Below are 14470 nucleotides of genomic sequence, written 5' to 3' on the forward strand. Positions count from 1 at the left end.
TCTTTAGTGATTTTAGCTTTTTTTTTTCCTTCTCAAAACAATATTGTTTTAGAATCTGAATAACAAATTAGAAATTCTTTTCCTCTAATTTATACTCTTATTTAATACTCCCTTTGAGTTTATTTATAAGTATAAAAAATATTAATTTTTTTGAACTAAAATATAATAAGCATAAACAATTTTCATTGAAGTTAATTTTATTTAATATTCTTAATCTAAAATTACTCCTATAATAATAAATGAGAATATTATCTACTACGAATATGATTAAAGATATTTTAAGAAATATGATATATATTTTATGTAAAATTGTGAAAACTAAATATATTTAATAAACTGTTGTGTGAAATTGATTTTATTTACTTATTTATAGGTCCAAAGGAAATAACATTCTATCCAACAATTACTCTTATTAAATAAGATTTTTTTAACAAAATTTGCATATATTAAATATTTTTTAATGCATGTGGCTTAACCTTAAATTATCCCTAAACTAGTCAGTGGTAGTGGTATGAGAGAGGAAGAGGGTTGAAATAAATTATACATAATCTTATTATATTATTTTAATTTTTATTATATTATTTCAATTGTTATGAATAAAAAAATGATGATGCGATAGATAATAGAATATTATTGGATAATAAAGAAGAGGGTATTTGAATCATGTAAAGTAATCGTATATATATCAATCAGCTGTATCAAATGTTTGGTCGATACTTCCTCAGACACAAATTCAGAAACAGCATTAATTCGTGCATTGTCTGAATCTCTGTTCATTCACTGCACTCCATGCAACAACGGCTATGTCTCCTTATTCTCTCTCTTTGTTAGCCTCTCATCACAACCCCAAAATGCACACCCTTTCTTTTTTGTCACACTCTCCACATCATGTTCCAAACCACACATCCAAACCCAAGAATTTCCCTTTTCAATTCTCTCCTCATTCCCACACCATCAATGGACCCTCTTCTTCTTTGCTCCTCACTGCCACAAAGTCTTCACCTTTTCTCCTTTCCACCCCAAAATTTGCATCTTTCAGAGTCCTTGCTGCCTCTCTTCCTGAAGCCAGAAGTGATGAACCAACCAAAACTAGTGGTTTGCTCAAGACTCTACAGCTTGGGGCCATGTTTGCAACTTGGTACCTCTTGAATATCTACTTCAACATCTACAACAAACAGGTTTTTCATTCTTCATCCGCATTTGGAGTCTAAAGATTCCACCTTTGCAATTATTTGGATCTAGGGAAGAAAAGAGACATTAACTAATTTTAAGGTTTTTTAAGTAGTGTTCTTAATTAGTATAATTAGAATCAAAGTTTTATGACAAACTTCTTAGTTTAACTGGTTTGAGATTTATGTTCCTTAATTTTAGTAATAGAATTACTAATATAGGAGATATATTTATATTTTAAGCTTACATGGAGTCAGAATTGGATGGAGATGGATTTGTTGTGAAGGAGATTAAAATATAAACCTTCTTATTAAATAAAATAAAAAAATAAAAAATTATAATTTCATTTTGATAATCTACCTATAGGAGATTTGCACCACAGATAAATATATAAATTATTGAGATAAAACTCTAATTTTGATGGAATAAGAATATTAAAAACACCAAAAGAATAAAGAGATTATTGAAGTGTAATTCTAAGAAAGTTTATCATACAGGCTTGCATTAAGAAATGTGGGGTGTCCTTGTTATATATATTTTTTGTTTAAACTCTCTTTTGGTTGTTCTCAATTGCATTGCACTCATTGTCTATTAGGTTCTAAAAGTCTATCCATTTCCAGCAACAGTTACAGCATTTCAATTTGGGTTTGCAACATTGATGATTAATTTGATTTGGAGCTTGAATCTCCATAGGAGACCAAACATAAGTGGCTCACAGGTATGTTGAAAAAGGGGTGGTTCTGTCCATGAATTTGGTGGGGCTATCACACTTCTGATTTCCAAATGATTCATTTATGTTTGTTTGCATTGATTCACAGCTTGCAGCAATTCTTCCTCTGGCTGTGGCTCACACAATTGGGAATCTCTTGACCAACATTAGTCTTGGAAAGGTTGCTGTATCTTTCACTCACACAATCAAAGCTATGGAGCCTTTCTTCACTGTTGTTCTTTCCACTCTTTTCCTGGGTCAGGTAATGTTCAACTCTTCACTTTTTACTTACTTTTAAAAGAATTATTCTTCATTTTATATATATTTTAATATGTTTGTAGTTAGCAAATTTCATGCATTTATACAGCAAATGTATAATAAGTGTTAGGCATTTACCCTGAAAATGAAGAAATTGTGATTTTAATAAGTTTATATATGATATATGATTAACTTTTATAAATTGAAAATTTACATCTCACATAAATATTAGTTGAAATGATTGATGCATGGTGATGGTGTATGAACTAATAGCTTCTCCTAAAAATGATAGTTATTTCTTTGAAGATTAGGATTCTCACAATTCCAATATGAATAGGTTATTTAGATTAATTTACACACGAATTTGTTAAAAAATCAATTCCATCAAAATGAATTTTAATCCAATGGCAAAGGAAGTGATTGAGATTGGTGCCACTTTTAATGGTGACCATTTGATCTTGTCTTGAAATGTGAAACAATTTCAGGGAAATTTAAAAGCAAACACACGCCTTCTCTTCTTTTCTTCCAGTTATTCAATTTTGTCTTCTTATTCAATTCAGGCCCAGTCATCTTTACCCATTTTTGTTAATTTATTTTATTAAATGTTTTCGCAATAATTTATTTACTCAATTTATTTTATATATTCCCAAAATTATGTATTTTTTTTATCTTTTATATATTTTTGTCGTATTTTATTTTATAAAATTTCAAGTTTATTTATGTAGGTCTTTTTTTATTATCTCCAGTTTTATACGAGACTTTTTTTTTACTTTATTATTATTTTTATAATATCATTTCTTAATTGTCTTTTGCATTAACTATTTTTTTTATACTATTTTTAATTAAAAATTTCTTAAAAAATAATAAATGCTAGAAACTAACAAGGCAGACTCTTTCTATATCTTATTAAGATTGGAGGAGATGAATACTTAATTTAGTTAGTAGTACTTAATTTAGTTAGTAACATTAAATTTAGTTAAAAATATTAAATTTGTCTTAAATTTATATATTCTTCCCAAATTATCTTTATCATAATGAGACATATTCTTCTTCTTTTTATTATTTTAAATAGTATTTAATTCTTTTAATCTCTCTCATTATTTATATATTTATTTTCTTGATATTTATCGGCTATGAATGATCTCTCACATCATTGATATTTTTCTTGTCTTGATTTTTATTAGTAATGAATATGAACAGACGAAATAAAGTTTTCAAAAACTATCTATAGGGTTAAGTTTGACTTTTAGTCTGAGATGTTAATGTACCACTCCTATTATTTATTGAACGTAGAAAAAAAATCGATAAACCGGTAATTAATTAATACTATTTCTGTTTAATTGTGGGTTTTCTTTTTAAAGTAAAATTTTATTTATTTTTATTTTTATGTCATTTTCAAAATTTAAGATTATATTAATTATTGTTTTGTCAATTATGTTTTTATATCTCATATAACTTTTAATTAATTTATGATTACAACCGATATGTATTTATTATAAAAAAAGTAAAATGAAAGAGGGTATCATAAATTCATTAATAATACATTAATTCATTTAGATTCACCAAAAATTTATTTAAAAAATTCAATCCATCTAGTTCATTTAACCAAAAAAAAACTATTCAATCTATATATTACTAATTTTTTATGGATGAATATCTGATCTATCTATAAAAATAATATTTTTCAAGAATTAATTTTTGTAAAATGTTTTCTTTTTCTTCTTTCTATTTTTCTGTCACTCTCGTATTTTTTTTATGGGCTATACACACAATCAACATGTGTAATTCAAAAGAGAGAAAAAAAAAATTGACAATATCTAATTAAGAGAGTAAAATTTCCACTATCAAATTATGTTAAATAACAACTTAAAAATAATTAAATTGTCCTATATATTTATAATCACTACAAAAAATTTCGTAAATATACATTTAAACAGACCAATATTCAAATAGTCCATACATCATATGAATGTTTTGGAAGTTATAAATATCTTAATTTTAATAATGTTTTCTCATTATGTTGCCCACAAAATTTATGTTTGCTGCAAATTCAACATGTTCCTATGTGGTGGTTGTTCATCCTCCAATGAAAATGAGATATCGTATTCATTTATTTTTCTTTATCAGAAGATCATTTTCATTCAATTGTAACTTTTAATGTTTACCAAAAGCATATGGAGTCCTTTCAAATCTTACAAATGTATAAATCCTTTTCAAATTTTAAAATTTTTATGATATAAAATATTAAAATTTAAACTACAAAATTTTGATTATAAAAGTCTTTTTAAAAAATATTATAGGTTGTATAGTTTTATATAGTTCTTTAAAATGCACAAGGCTTTTATATGTTAAAATAATATTTTAAAATTTTATTTCAACATACTCTTTTTATTATAATCCAATAGATTTAAAAAAAAAAATAGTAGATGAATCATTAACCACCTAATAAAATTAGATGGATTTAATTCAATCCTTTATTATTATACTTTTGTAATAGATAAATTAAATGCATTTATTTGTGAATGACTAAGATGAATAATGAATAAATGAATTGTTTTTCTACCCTACCTACATGTCTTGCAAGTTGCAACATACCAAGAGAAATGAAATTACAGGGCATATGGAACTTACATGTCTTGAATCATAAATGTCATTTGTAAGACCTTTAAATTGATCAATGTCCATGATAAATATTTTGACATAAGAATACTGAGGCTCCATAATTCTTTATAAGCAATTATCGACATAGAATTATGATTATGGTGAGAACACAATTGTTAGAATTAGATAGTGTCATCACTCATCAATAGTTTCAAGACAACATCAGAAGTAGGACTAGGAGGTTGCTTCAAACCTACTTTTGCCTAGAATGTTTGGTGGACTTAAACCCTGTGCTACTTAATTTACCTATTTTGAATTATTCATGTATATAAACAGTACTTCTTTCCTTATTGTTTAATTTGACTGTGTCAATTATATAGAATGTGCTTGTCATGAATGAAATATAAATTATATAATTACATTTTTCATCACTAATGCAAAACAAGGTTAGTTTGTTACACATTAAAAAGAATTCTGATATAAAATAATTTAGTGATTATTTCAAAGATTTAAAATAAAAACTAGAAATTAATTTAATTATATTTGTTTACAATAAAATCACTTTATTATAAAGAAGCAATTGATTTTAGGAGAAGTTATTCAAAATTGCTTTTACTTTAATTAAATGTTCAATTATTTTGAAAGCTAATAGACCTTATGCTACCCATTCATATGAAAATGCAGAATAATCTAATTGTTTTGGTGTTCTGATCACCTTTATTTTTGATCCTTAAATGAACAGAGGCCTACTTTTTGGGTAGTTTCTTCCCTTATACCAATAGTGGGGGGAGTGACACTGGCATCAATGACTGAAGTCTCTTTCAATTGGTAATTGATCAAACTAAACTGCTGCAAGCACAAAGTACTTCAAGGACAATATTGAATAATTTTGATACTGATCATACAATAATTTCCAATATTATTGGAGGGGTACTATTGATTCAATAGTTTCATATTTTCTTTCTCAAAACAGGATTGGATTCACTACTGCTATGGCATCTAACCTTACCAATCAATCACGGAATGTTTTGAGCAAAAAACTGATGACTAATGAAGAGGTAAATAACTTCCCCATATCTTCATGTTGTTATGACATAGTTACAAAATGAAGTTGTTGCAACTTGCAAGTAGGTGTGTGCACACTCATATATCTGTTTGGATAATTTTTTTTTAAAAGTATTTATAAAAAAAATTAAAATAATTTTTTTTATAAGTTAAAAATTAATTTACGCATAATTAAAAGCAAAAATTTACTAACATGATAAAGTTTCTATAAATTAACTTATTTACAAACTAATTTAACTTATAGAAAAATTTATTTCATTTTTTTTTTCTCTTTTGAAGGTACTTATGAGAAAATTTACCTAAACAAATTATATACCCCTTTCAGGCTCAGATATAAGAAAAAAGTAACTACTTTCACATTAGTTAAGAATGTGAGTTAACCTCGTTTAATTTTTAATCTCATTTAGGAAGATGAACTTCATTCCCTAAACACTAAACTATTCTTCATGCCAATTAATGGAAGACTTCAATTTATAGAAAATTGTTTCATATGAGAATGCTCAGTCACTATGTTGAAAGCTTGTGGTTGATATCACGAGAATAAAGGAATCATCAGAAATAAAATATGAATTAAGTAATAGTTTAATATATCATTATGTTCTTGAGTTTTTTTAAAATCTTTTATTAGTTCTCTTTATTAAAAATTATAATCAAGTTCTTGATTTTCTACAATTTTTTTAACTAGATTCATGGAGTTGCTTAATTTTTATTTTTATTTTATACTAATTATTACTTTACTTATTGAAACTCTTAGAATATTCTGTTAAAAATAAGAGTCACCATTTGAAGCATGTTCTTGACAGGAAGTTTTGGACAATATCAATCTCTACTCAGTTATAACCATCATTTCCTTTATCTTGTTGGTCCCATGCACTATACTTGTGGAGGGTGTCAAGTTTACTCCTTCTTACCTGCAATCTGCTGTATGTATACAGTTTTATGTTTAAAATTATATGTCCTTTGCCACTATTTTTCCTTCTTAAGTAATTGAGGAAGAGAAAAATCTGCCTAACATTTAGTATGCTTTTTTTTTTTTTGCTATATAGGCAAGCCAAGGGCTGAATGTTAGAGAGCTGTGTGTCAAATCAGTTTTGGCTGCTTTCTGCTTCCATGCATATCAGCAGGTCAGACCTTTCAATTTTCAAATGTTATGTGAATAATGGGATTTTCCACTTAGAAGATTGTCATGATGTTAAATTATGATCTACAAGGCAATAAATAGTTTTACTCTAATACTTAAAAGAGGGAAGAAAATTATCTAGCTGGTGGAAAATAATTTTATATTGTTATCCATTTATTAACTATCATTTGTGATGTGTTTAATCACTTATATACTGACAGTGTAAAGTTTTACACAATTAATCAATAAAAATTATGTTTTATAATTTTTTAAGATAATTATTATACAAATCAATCAACTTATTATTTATAATAAAATGTGGTTAGATGACAAGTCACCATTAAATATTTTGGATAATGATTTTTGAAGTCATATGAATAATGAATGAGTTTTCTATAGATAGAAGATCATCATGAATGACTTTTGTATCCTATGTATACAATTTTGAGCAGTATTTTGTTAGAGATTGTGACCCTTTGATTTCCAATTTTACTTTCTTGGTTTAGCATTTTATTAAAATTCTGATTAACCATATTCTAGCTTTCTTCTCTTAATTAGTCCTTTGTGCAATTTCCTTTGCAAAATGGTCTGTGACTGGTGTGAGATATGTTGTGTGAAACATTGTAAGTAAATGCAATTGGTGGCAGGTCTCTTACATGATATTACAAATGGTGTCCCCTGTGTCCCACTCGGTTGGAAACTGTGTGAAGCGTGTGGTTGTCATTGTTTCTTCAGTTATCTTCTTCCAAACTCCTGTCTCACCCATTAACACACTTGGTAACTCTCTCATGTTAAGTTTTAGTGTTAGCTATACACTTTTAAATATATTCTTAATATTACATTTTTTAATTAGTTTATTTTATTAAAAACCACTTCATTTATTTTATAGTAAGTATCATCCTGTATTTTCTTATACAGATAAAAAAAATAAAAAATAAAATAAAAGAGAATTCGAGTTTTATAAAATTATCCTAATTATTAACTTTTTTTTAGAAATAATACATCACAACATTAATATTTTTTAAAAAAATAATATTAGGGATGTAAATAAAAAATAATAATTAATGTTATATTGAAAAGTTAATATGATGCTTGATTTTGAGACTCTTTATTTCTTTTATACAACACTTATTATGGAATTGAAGAAGAGCAAAGTAGTAAGAGAATGGTTTGTTAAATAGGATGTGGAATCCATTTTTTTTTTTTAAATTTTAATTTTCAATAAATTTAACTAATAAAAATGTATTTTTAAAAAATTGTATAAAAAGTGTTGTTAACATTTGTGTATGAACTTTGCCGTCTCAAACATATGTGTATTAAAATTGCTAGAACTTAATTTCTTCTTTTTCTTGTGGTGTTTTGTGAATACAGGAACTGGTGTTGCACTTGTTGGAGTTTTCTTGTACTCAAGGGCAAATCGGATAAAGCCAGTGCCAAAGACAAATTGAGGCAGCATAACTCTTCTAAAGAAACGAAAAGAAGGAAAAGGAAGAGTAAATACTTCAGACATAACAACCATTATCAGTGTAAAATATTATTTTTTAGGTTAATGATCATGTACGTAAAATAGTTTTACACGATCAATAATAAATTCAATGTTAGTATGACTTTTTATTCATTAACTATAAAAGTTAACAACTAATCACAAATGATGATTTGTGATTTGGTGGACGATGTAAAATTACTTTACATTATTAGTATATTGTTTATTTATTCTTTTTCTATTTTTTTAATCTATTTTCCCATATCGTAAGGATAACAATACACCTTATTAATTAATTGTGATTGGTGTAATAATGAGAAATTTGAATAGTTTATATAAAATTTTAGCTTTTAAATCTTGTAAAATAAATATTATTAGTATTTGTTACATAATATTGGCAAATAATACATAGATAATTATTACATCATGAAAGGAGTCAAGAGGAGTGAGTTAGATATGAAAGAAGAAGGTCCAAACTTTTATTAAGCTTTAAATCACTTTTAATAGCTTACTTTTTCTTTTTTTGTGAATATTTTTTCTTAAAAATATTTTTCTTAATTTTGACCTTGTATTTTTTGGTCAAGTAATATAGACATTTATTTCCTTGTAATTATTATTTTAGAGGAGTATAACTAGAAAAGGAGATATGAACTTATTGGACTTGAATGACTCATGAGCACTTTAATGGACACATGGTTCAAAGAAAAGGTTGTCCATTTGCTTGGGACAAGTAGGTTGAACGTCACTTTCATCGATGGGACAAGGTGTCTCATGGTCTATTCCAAATTCCAACAAATCACATATGTTTATTTAGCCATTAAACATGTAACTAGAGTTGGTTATTGTAACGTCTTAAATTTCATATACAATATTCTTAATTTTATTATTATTATACTCTCCTTAAAATAGTAGTCTAAATTTTTAGTTAAAAAAAAAAGAGAATAAGTGCAATATTTTATATAATTACAATACATTAAAATTTTTATTACAAAATTTTCAGTAAAATAAAATAGAATCGTATAATATTTATTCCCAATTTTATTATTATTATCTTATTTTTAAAAAATAAGATTCTTAAATTTCGATTACCATATTTTAATAAATATATAAATACTGATATTTTATTTTTGATACCTTATAAAAATTTATATTTTTGGTAGAAAAAAATATAGAATATTCAATTATATTAGAAATATTTATAATAACTTAATTATTATAATTACATGTGAAACAAATTAGATATATATTATAATTTATATAATACATACATATAAAATGGAATAGTTCAATAACTTGTTCAGTGGTGCATAGGAATTATAAGTTACAAGTCATAGGTTCAAGTCATGCTATGCCTTTTTATATATTTTTATAACAATTAAATAGCTTTTATTTAAATAAAAAAAGAATAAAACCTTATGTAAATAAAAAAAAAATTAGTAGATAAGATAAAACTTGCAATTTCAAAGCCATCTGTGTAAAATTCAATTCAACTTATAAGATAAAATTTGCTACAAAGATACATTCAACTTATAAGATAAAATTTGCTACAAAGATACGAGAAACTTTAATAACTTTGTAACTAAACTAAAATCTAGTTAAAAATTGTAGTAAAAATCTAACAAGTGTAATCATTGCATTAGTGCCTATAAATAGGCTTACCTGAATGAATCAAATGAAGTGGGAGGTTACTAAGACTTGAGGGTGGAGAAAAAGAAACGAGAACGAATTTATCTCGTGGTACGTGGATAAATGGTGGGTGACTCTTTTTAATGATCTAGGATTGGCGGGACTTGAGTTTTTCTCAATACACCCCCTCATGCCTATGGCGCATGTATTAATGGTGGGTAACTCATTTTTAAGAATCTAGGACAGCTCTGATACCATCTTAGAATAGTGGATTAAGCCTAACTCAACCCTACAAAACTGGCTTATAAGGTGAGGGTTGTTTTCCACTTATATACTATTCAATTGCCTAATCTCTAGTCGATGTGGGACTTGGGTTTTGTAGCAAAATAAAACAAGAGAAAGAACAAAGATTTTGAGTGATACTATTTCAAATATTAAGGTAAGGGGGAGGAGAATTTTATCTTTTTAAAATTTTATATGCTATTATGTTTATTTGTTTGTTATATTTTATGTGTATTTACTTAGTGAGGTGTCCTTAACCTCACTTACTTACTTAATCTATGATAATTTTTACTCATAATAATTAATAAGGTGTTCATAGTTTATGTTGTTTAATTATTTTCTAATGATTATCAATGTCATTTACTTGATAGGTACTCTTTAATATATTCCATTTCCGTAAATATTATTTTATTAAAGCTTAAATAATGATAAATACTCAAATTTATTTAGCGTAATTATTTTTATGATTAACTATAATATAGTTTTGTTAAAATATCTCTAACTTTTCTTGTTGTTATTTCTTCATGCATTTATTTATATATATATATATATATATATATATATATTATTCTATGACCATACGAATAAAAGTTTGAATTAATGTGTAGTTGGAGGTTTACCTTGGGGATTTAAATGAGAAAAAACTTAAGGTGAAACAACCTTTAGTTGTTTGTTATTATGATGCTCATTTATCCTGACTAGTCACTACAAGTATAGTTCAAATTTTTATAATAAAAAGAATTAATATATATATTTATTAGTATTAAATATTTCTATGCATATTATGTAATTGTTGATATTTATTAGATAATTGTTCTCACTCCTTATGTTTCTTGTTTAAATATTTAATTAATTATAATAAAAAAATAAATCGACCTACCAGCACTTCTGGGGCCTTTCCCTTCTATCATATCCGCGGTATTTTTAGGAACCACTTCGAGTGTGGGTGTTGTCACCAATTCGGTTACTTTTCAAGGAGTAGCACTGTCAACTTTTACATTTTCTCCTACTCAGGAAATCCCTACAGTTATTGATGGACCAATAGTGGTTACCTTTTTCCTACCTCCAGCAAACTACGTTAATCTTATAGTAAACTTATATCAACCTAATATGTAAACATTGTAATAGATGTGTGAGAAATGAGCAGTTTTAATTACGCACATTGTTGTAAATATTTTTTTAATATTATGTAATGTAATTATAAGCTAGCTATATGTAAATGAGTTCGAAAAATCTTTCTTTGTTATCACATGTAATATTATTAATAATATACTTGTGTTTTCAATCTATAAATATTATACACACACACATATATATATAATATTAGATACAACTAGACGTTACAGTTATCTTGAGTACAAGTTAACTAACCTTGGTTACACTTAACCAAGGTTAGTCTAGCTTGTACCATAAGCTAGCCAAACTCTATTTCTTCTTTTCTTCTTCATGTACACTGATTGTACTCCAGGGGTGATTGGAAGGCCAAATCCTCCATGGAAGCTCCTAGACACACTTTGATCTTCCTTGATCCAATGTGACTTTAAAAGTGACCGAGCAAATGAAGGAGAATATGTAACACCCTATTTGTTTTATAGAAAATAATAATATTATTAATATTATATTCTTTATTATATTTTGGGGATAGAAATATTAATTATTATTAAAGGAAAAATAATTTTTGTATTATTATTTAGGTAATGAGTTGGGTTAACCCGACCCGAGAGAATGGAAAGGAGGGATTTATAGATTAACCCTCATTAGTCTTATTTAGAATTTTCTAAATGAGTAAGAAAAAGAGAAAGGAGAAACAAGAGATTTGAGGAGGAGTGCCCAGGAAGAGATTAGGAGCAACTTCCACTACATCAAGAGTATTCTGATTAACACAACCAGGTACATAGAAAAATGAGATTTTTATATGCGAAGCCACATGAGGGAACGGGTACGTAGAGGGAAAGTTCCCTAGGATTTTTGGTAATTTTATATTCGTTTCTGTTTGGATGGCTAATGATTCTGATAATTTCTATGTGGACTTGTGAGTGTATTTCTGGTATTAGATGTTAAAATCAATGTTCTGAGAGAGAGATTGAGTTGTTTGAAATGTACCTGTGAGTTAGGGTTCATGAGAGATTGGGGTTTTGATAATTGGTAGATAATGATTCAATCGGATTTCATATTGATTTATAAATCTGGTTGTGAAATTATTTGATAAAATTGATGATCTAAATAATGATTGGATTTATTGGGATGTGCTTTGTAAGTTAGGGTTCTTATGGATTGATGAACACCCTTAATTATATGAATTAATAAGTAATTGAGAGATTTTACTTATGGATGTACTTTAATATTTTTGTAATATCTTTCTGTGTAATTAACCAAATCAATTTTCGTTTGTTGGGTTAGAAAGTAGATGCATGGGGATATAATTTAGACTCTATAATCGTGTAAAAATGTTAATAATTGATTGAGTTATTCAAGTTATAAGTTCAATCTCCATTCTAGTGCATGAAATATTAAGTTTTATATTGTCAGCCATGCGAGGTGACCTTAACAACATTTTTAGACTTCATGTTCTTCACAAAAGTTGTAACTTCGGGTATTATATTTCTAATGGCCATAAAATCACTCAAAAAGGATTTCTAGAACTCTAGATATGGCTATTTTAGTGAATAAGGGTCAAGTTGTCAATGTGGATTATATCTGTTTCAGATTTTGAAATTTTTAGCTAAGTAGATGATTTTTTTAGAATTTCATGTCTTCATAAGAGTTATAGATTATTTTCTTATATTTCTTTTGAGATAATTTTGAGATTATTTGGATGAGTATAACTCTTTGTGTGTTGCTTTCTTTGACAGTTGTCGAAGGGAGATACATATTGTTTTGATGTTCTAAGGTGTTATTAGGGATGGCAATAGGGCCCTATGGGGGCGGGTAATAGTAAACCCGTCCCCGTCCTGCGGGATGAAAATTGGTCCCATACCCATCCCATATCCGTGCGGGTAACTATTAAGCAAGTATCCATGAATTTCTTGAATACCTACGGATATTCATGGATATTTATAAATTTTTTAAGAAATTAAAAAAATTATATTAGAAATAATTTTAAGTATATATTTAATTTCATTGAAATATTAAAAATAAAAATTTAATGTTAATTTTGAACTTGTATTTAATGTTAATTTTGTTGAAATAATAATAAAAATGCAAGATAATCAATAACTTAAAATACATCAATCTCACAAGTGAAAGTCTCATATCAGAAAGCTACAATAATTCAATCTCATAATTTCAAATAAAAGTAAACAACTTAAAATACATAAATCTTATTGTGATGACTAATGTGTGGCTTGTGCGGCTATGGAAAGAAAATAAGATGAGAGAGTTTAGTTTTAGGGTTATGTGGTACAAAGATAATTAGGATATTTAAGAAATATTATTAAACGGGTACCTGCAGGTATGAATATCATCATACCTGCCCCCACCTCATTTATAAGCGGGTAAAAAATTATCCGTCTCCATTATCCGCGGGTACCCAATTAGCCTATCCATTTATTATCCGTAGCGAATTTTACCCACAGATACCCGCGGGTGCGGGTATTTTTGCCACCCCTAGGTGTTATCATGTGGATTGAAAAGTGGTTTAAAGTTTTATAATATTATGTTGTAGAGTTAATTCATATATTAAAGATGATGTGATGTGAATTCATGGTGAATTGCGTGAGGGGTATGTGAACCATTGTTTTGTGTAGATTTATCTATATTGTGCATGTGATGTAGAATTGAAATGTGAACTGCGATGTGATGATTGGACACAGTTGTATGCATGAAACTAGGCCGTAAGGGTGTGCACGTGTTACAGTGCTATTTATGTGTTGTTGGGGGCATGGTCATATGCATGATACTGTACTAGATGTGTGATGCGTCAGGTACAGTCATATGCGTGATATCGGTACCGGTAGTGGAATGCATTATCAAAGTCGGGTGAGTGATATGATGTTGGACGTGTGATACATCAACAGGGGCATGTACATGATCTGGTGCTGGATGTGTGACACGGTGTATATGTACAATTTGTTTATATGTACACATGTGAATTTTGATGAGATGATGAAATATGTGGATTATGATGAGATGATGGAATTTGTGTGTTCATGGATTA

General features: G+C 27.4%; 1 protein-coding gene across 2 annotated transcripts; it reads left to right on the forward strand.

The window, feature by feature from the left end:
• Window positions 1-699: 699 nt before the first annotated feature.
• On the forward strand, window positions 700-8647 carry LOC109808798 (phosphoenolpyruvate/phosphate translocator 2, chloroplastic). Of its 2 annotated transcripts, XM_020371939.3 has the most exons (9): window positions 701-1178; window positions 1766-1888; window positions 1989-2141; window positions 5481-5566; window positions 5712-5796; window positions 6607-6726; window positions 6850-6927; window positions 7571-7700; window positions 8295-8647. In XM_020371939.3, the coding sequence occupies exons 1-9, from the start codon at window positions 804-806 to the stop codon at window positions 8369-8371; spliced, it is 1227 nt and encodes a 408-aa protein (XP_020227528.1). In that variant the 5' UTR covers window positions 701-803; the 3' UTR covers window positions 8372-8647. The 2 variants fall into 2 exon arrangements, with proteins under 2 accessions (XP_029128902.1, XP_020227528.1); XM_029273069.2 differs by lacking the exon at window positions 7571-7700 and having other exon boundaries at window positions 700-1178.
• The last annotated feature ends 5823 nt before the right edge of the window (window positions 8648-14470 follow it).

Source organism: Cajanus cajan, chromosome 2 (assembly GCF_000230855.2).
Source record: "Cajanus cajan strain Asha chromosome 2, NIPB_CcT2T_4, whole genome shotgun sequence".
In the NCBI taxonomy this organism is placed as follows: Eukaryota; Viridiplantae; Streptophyta; class Magnoliopsida; order Fabales; family Fabaceae; genus Cajanus; species Cajanus cajan.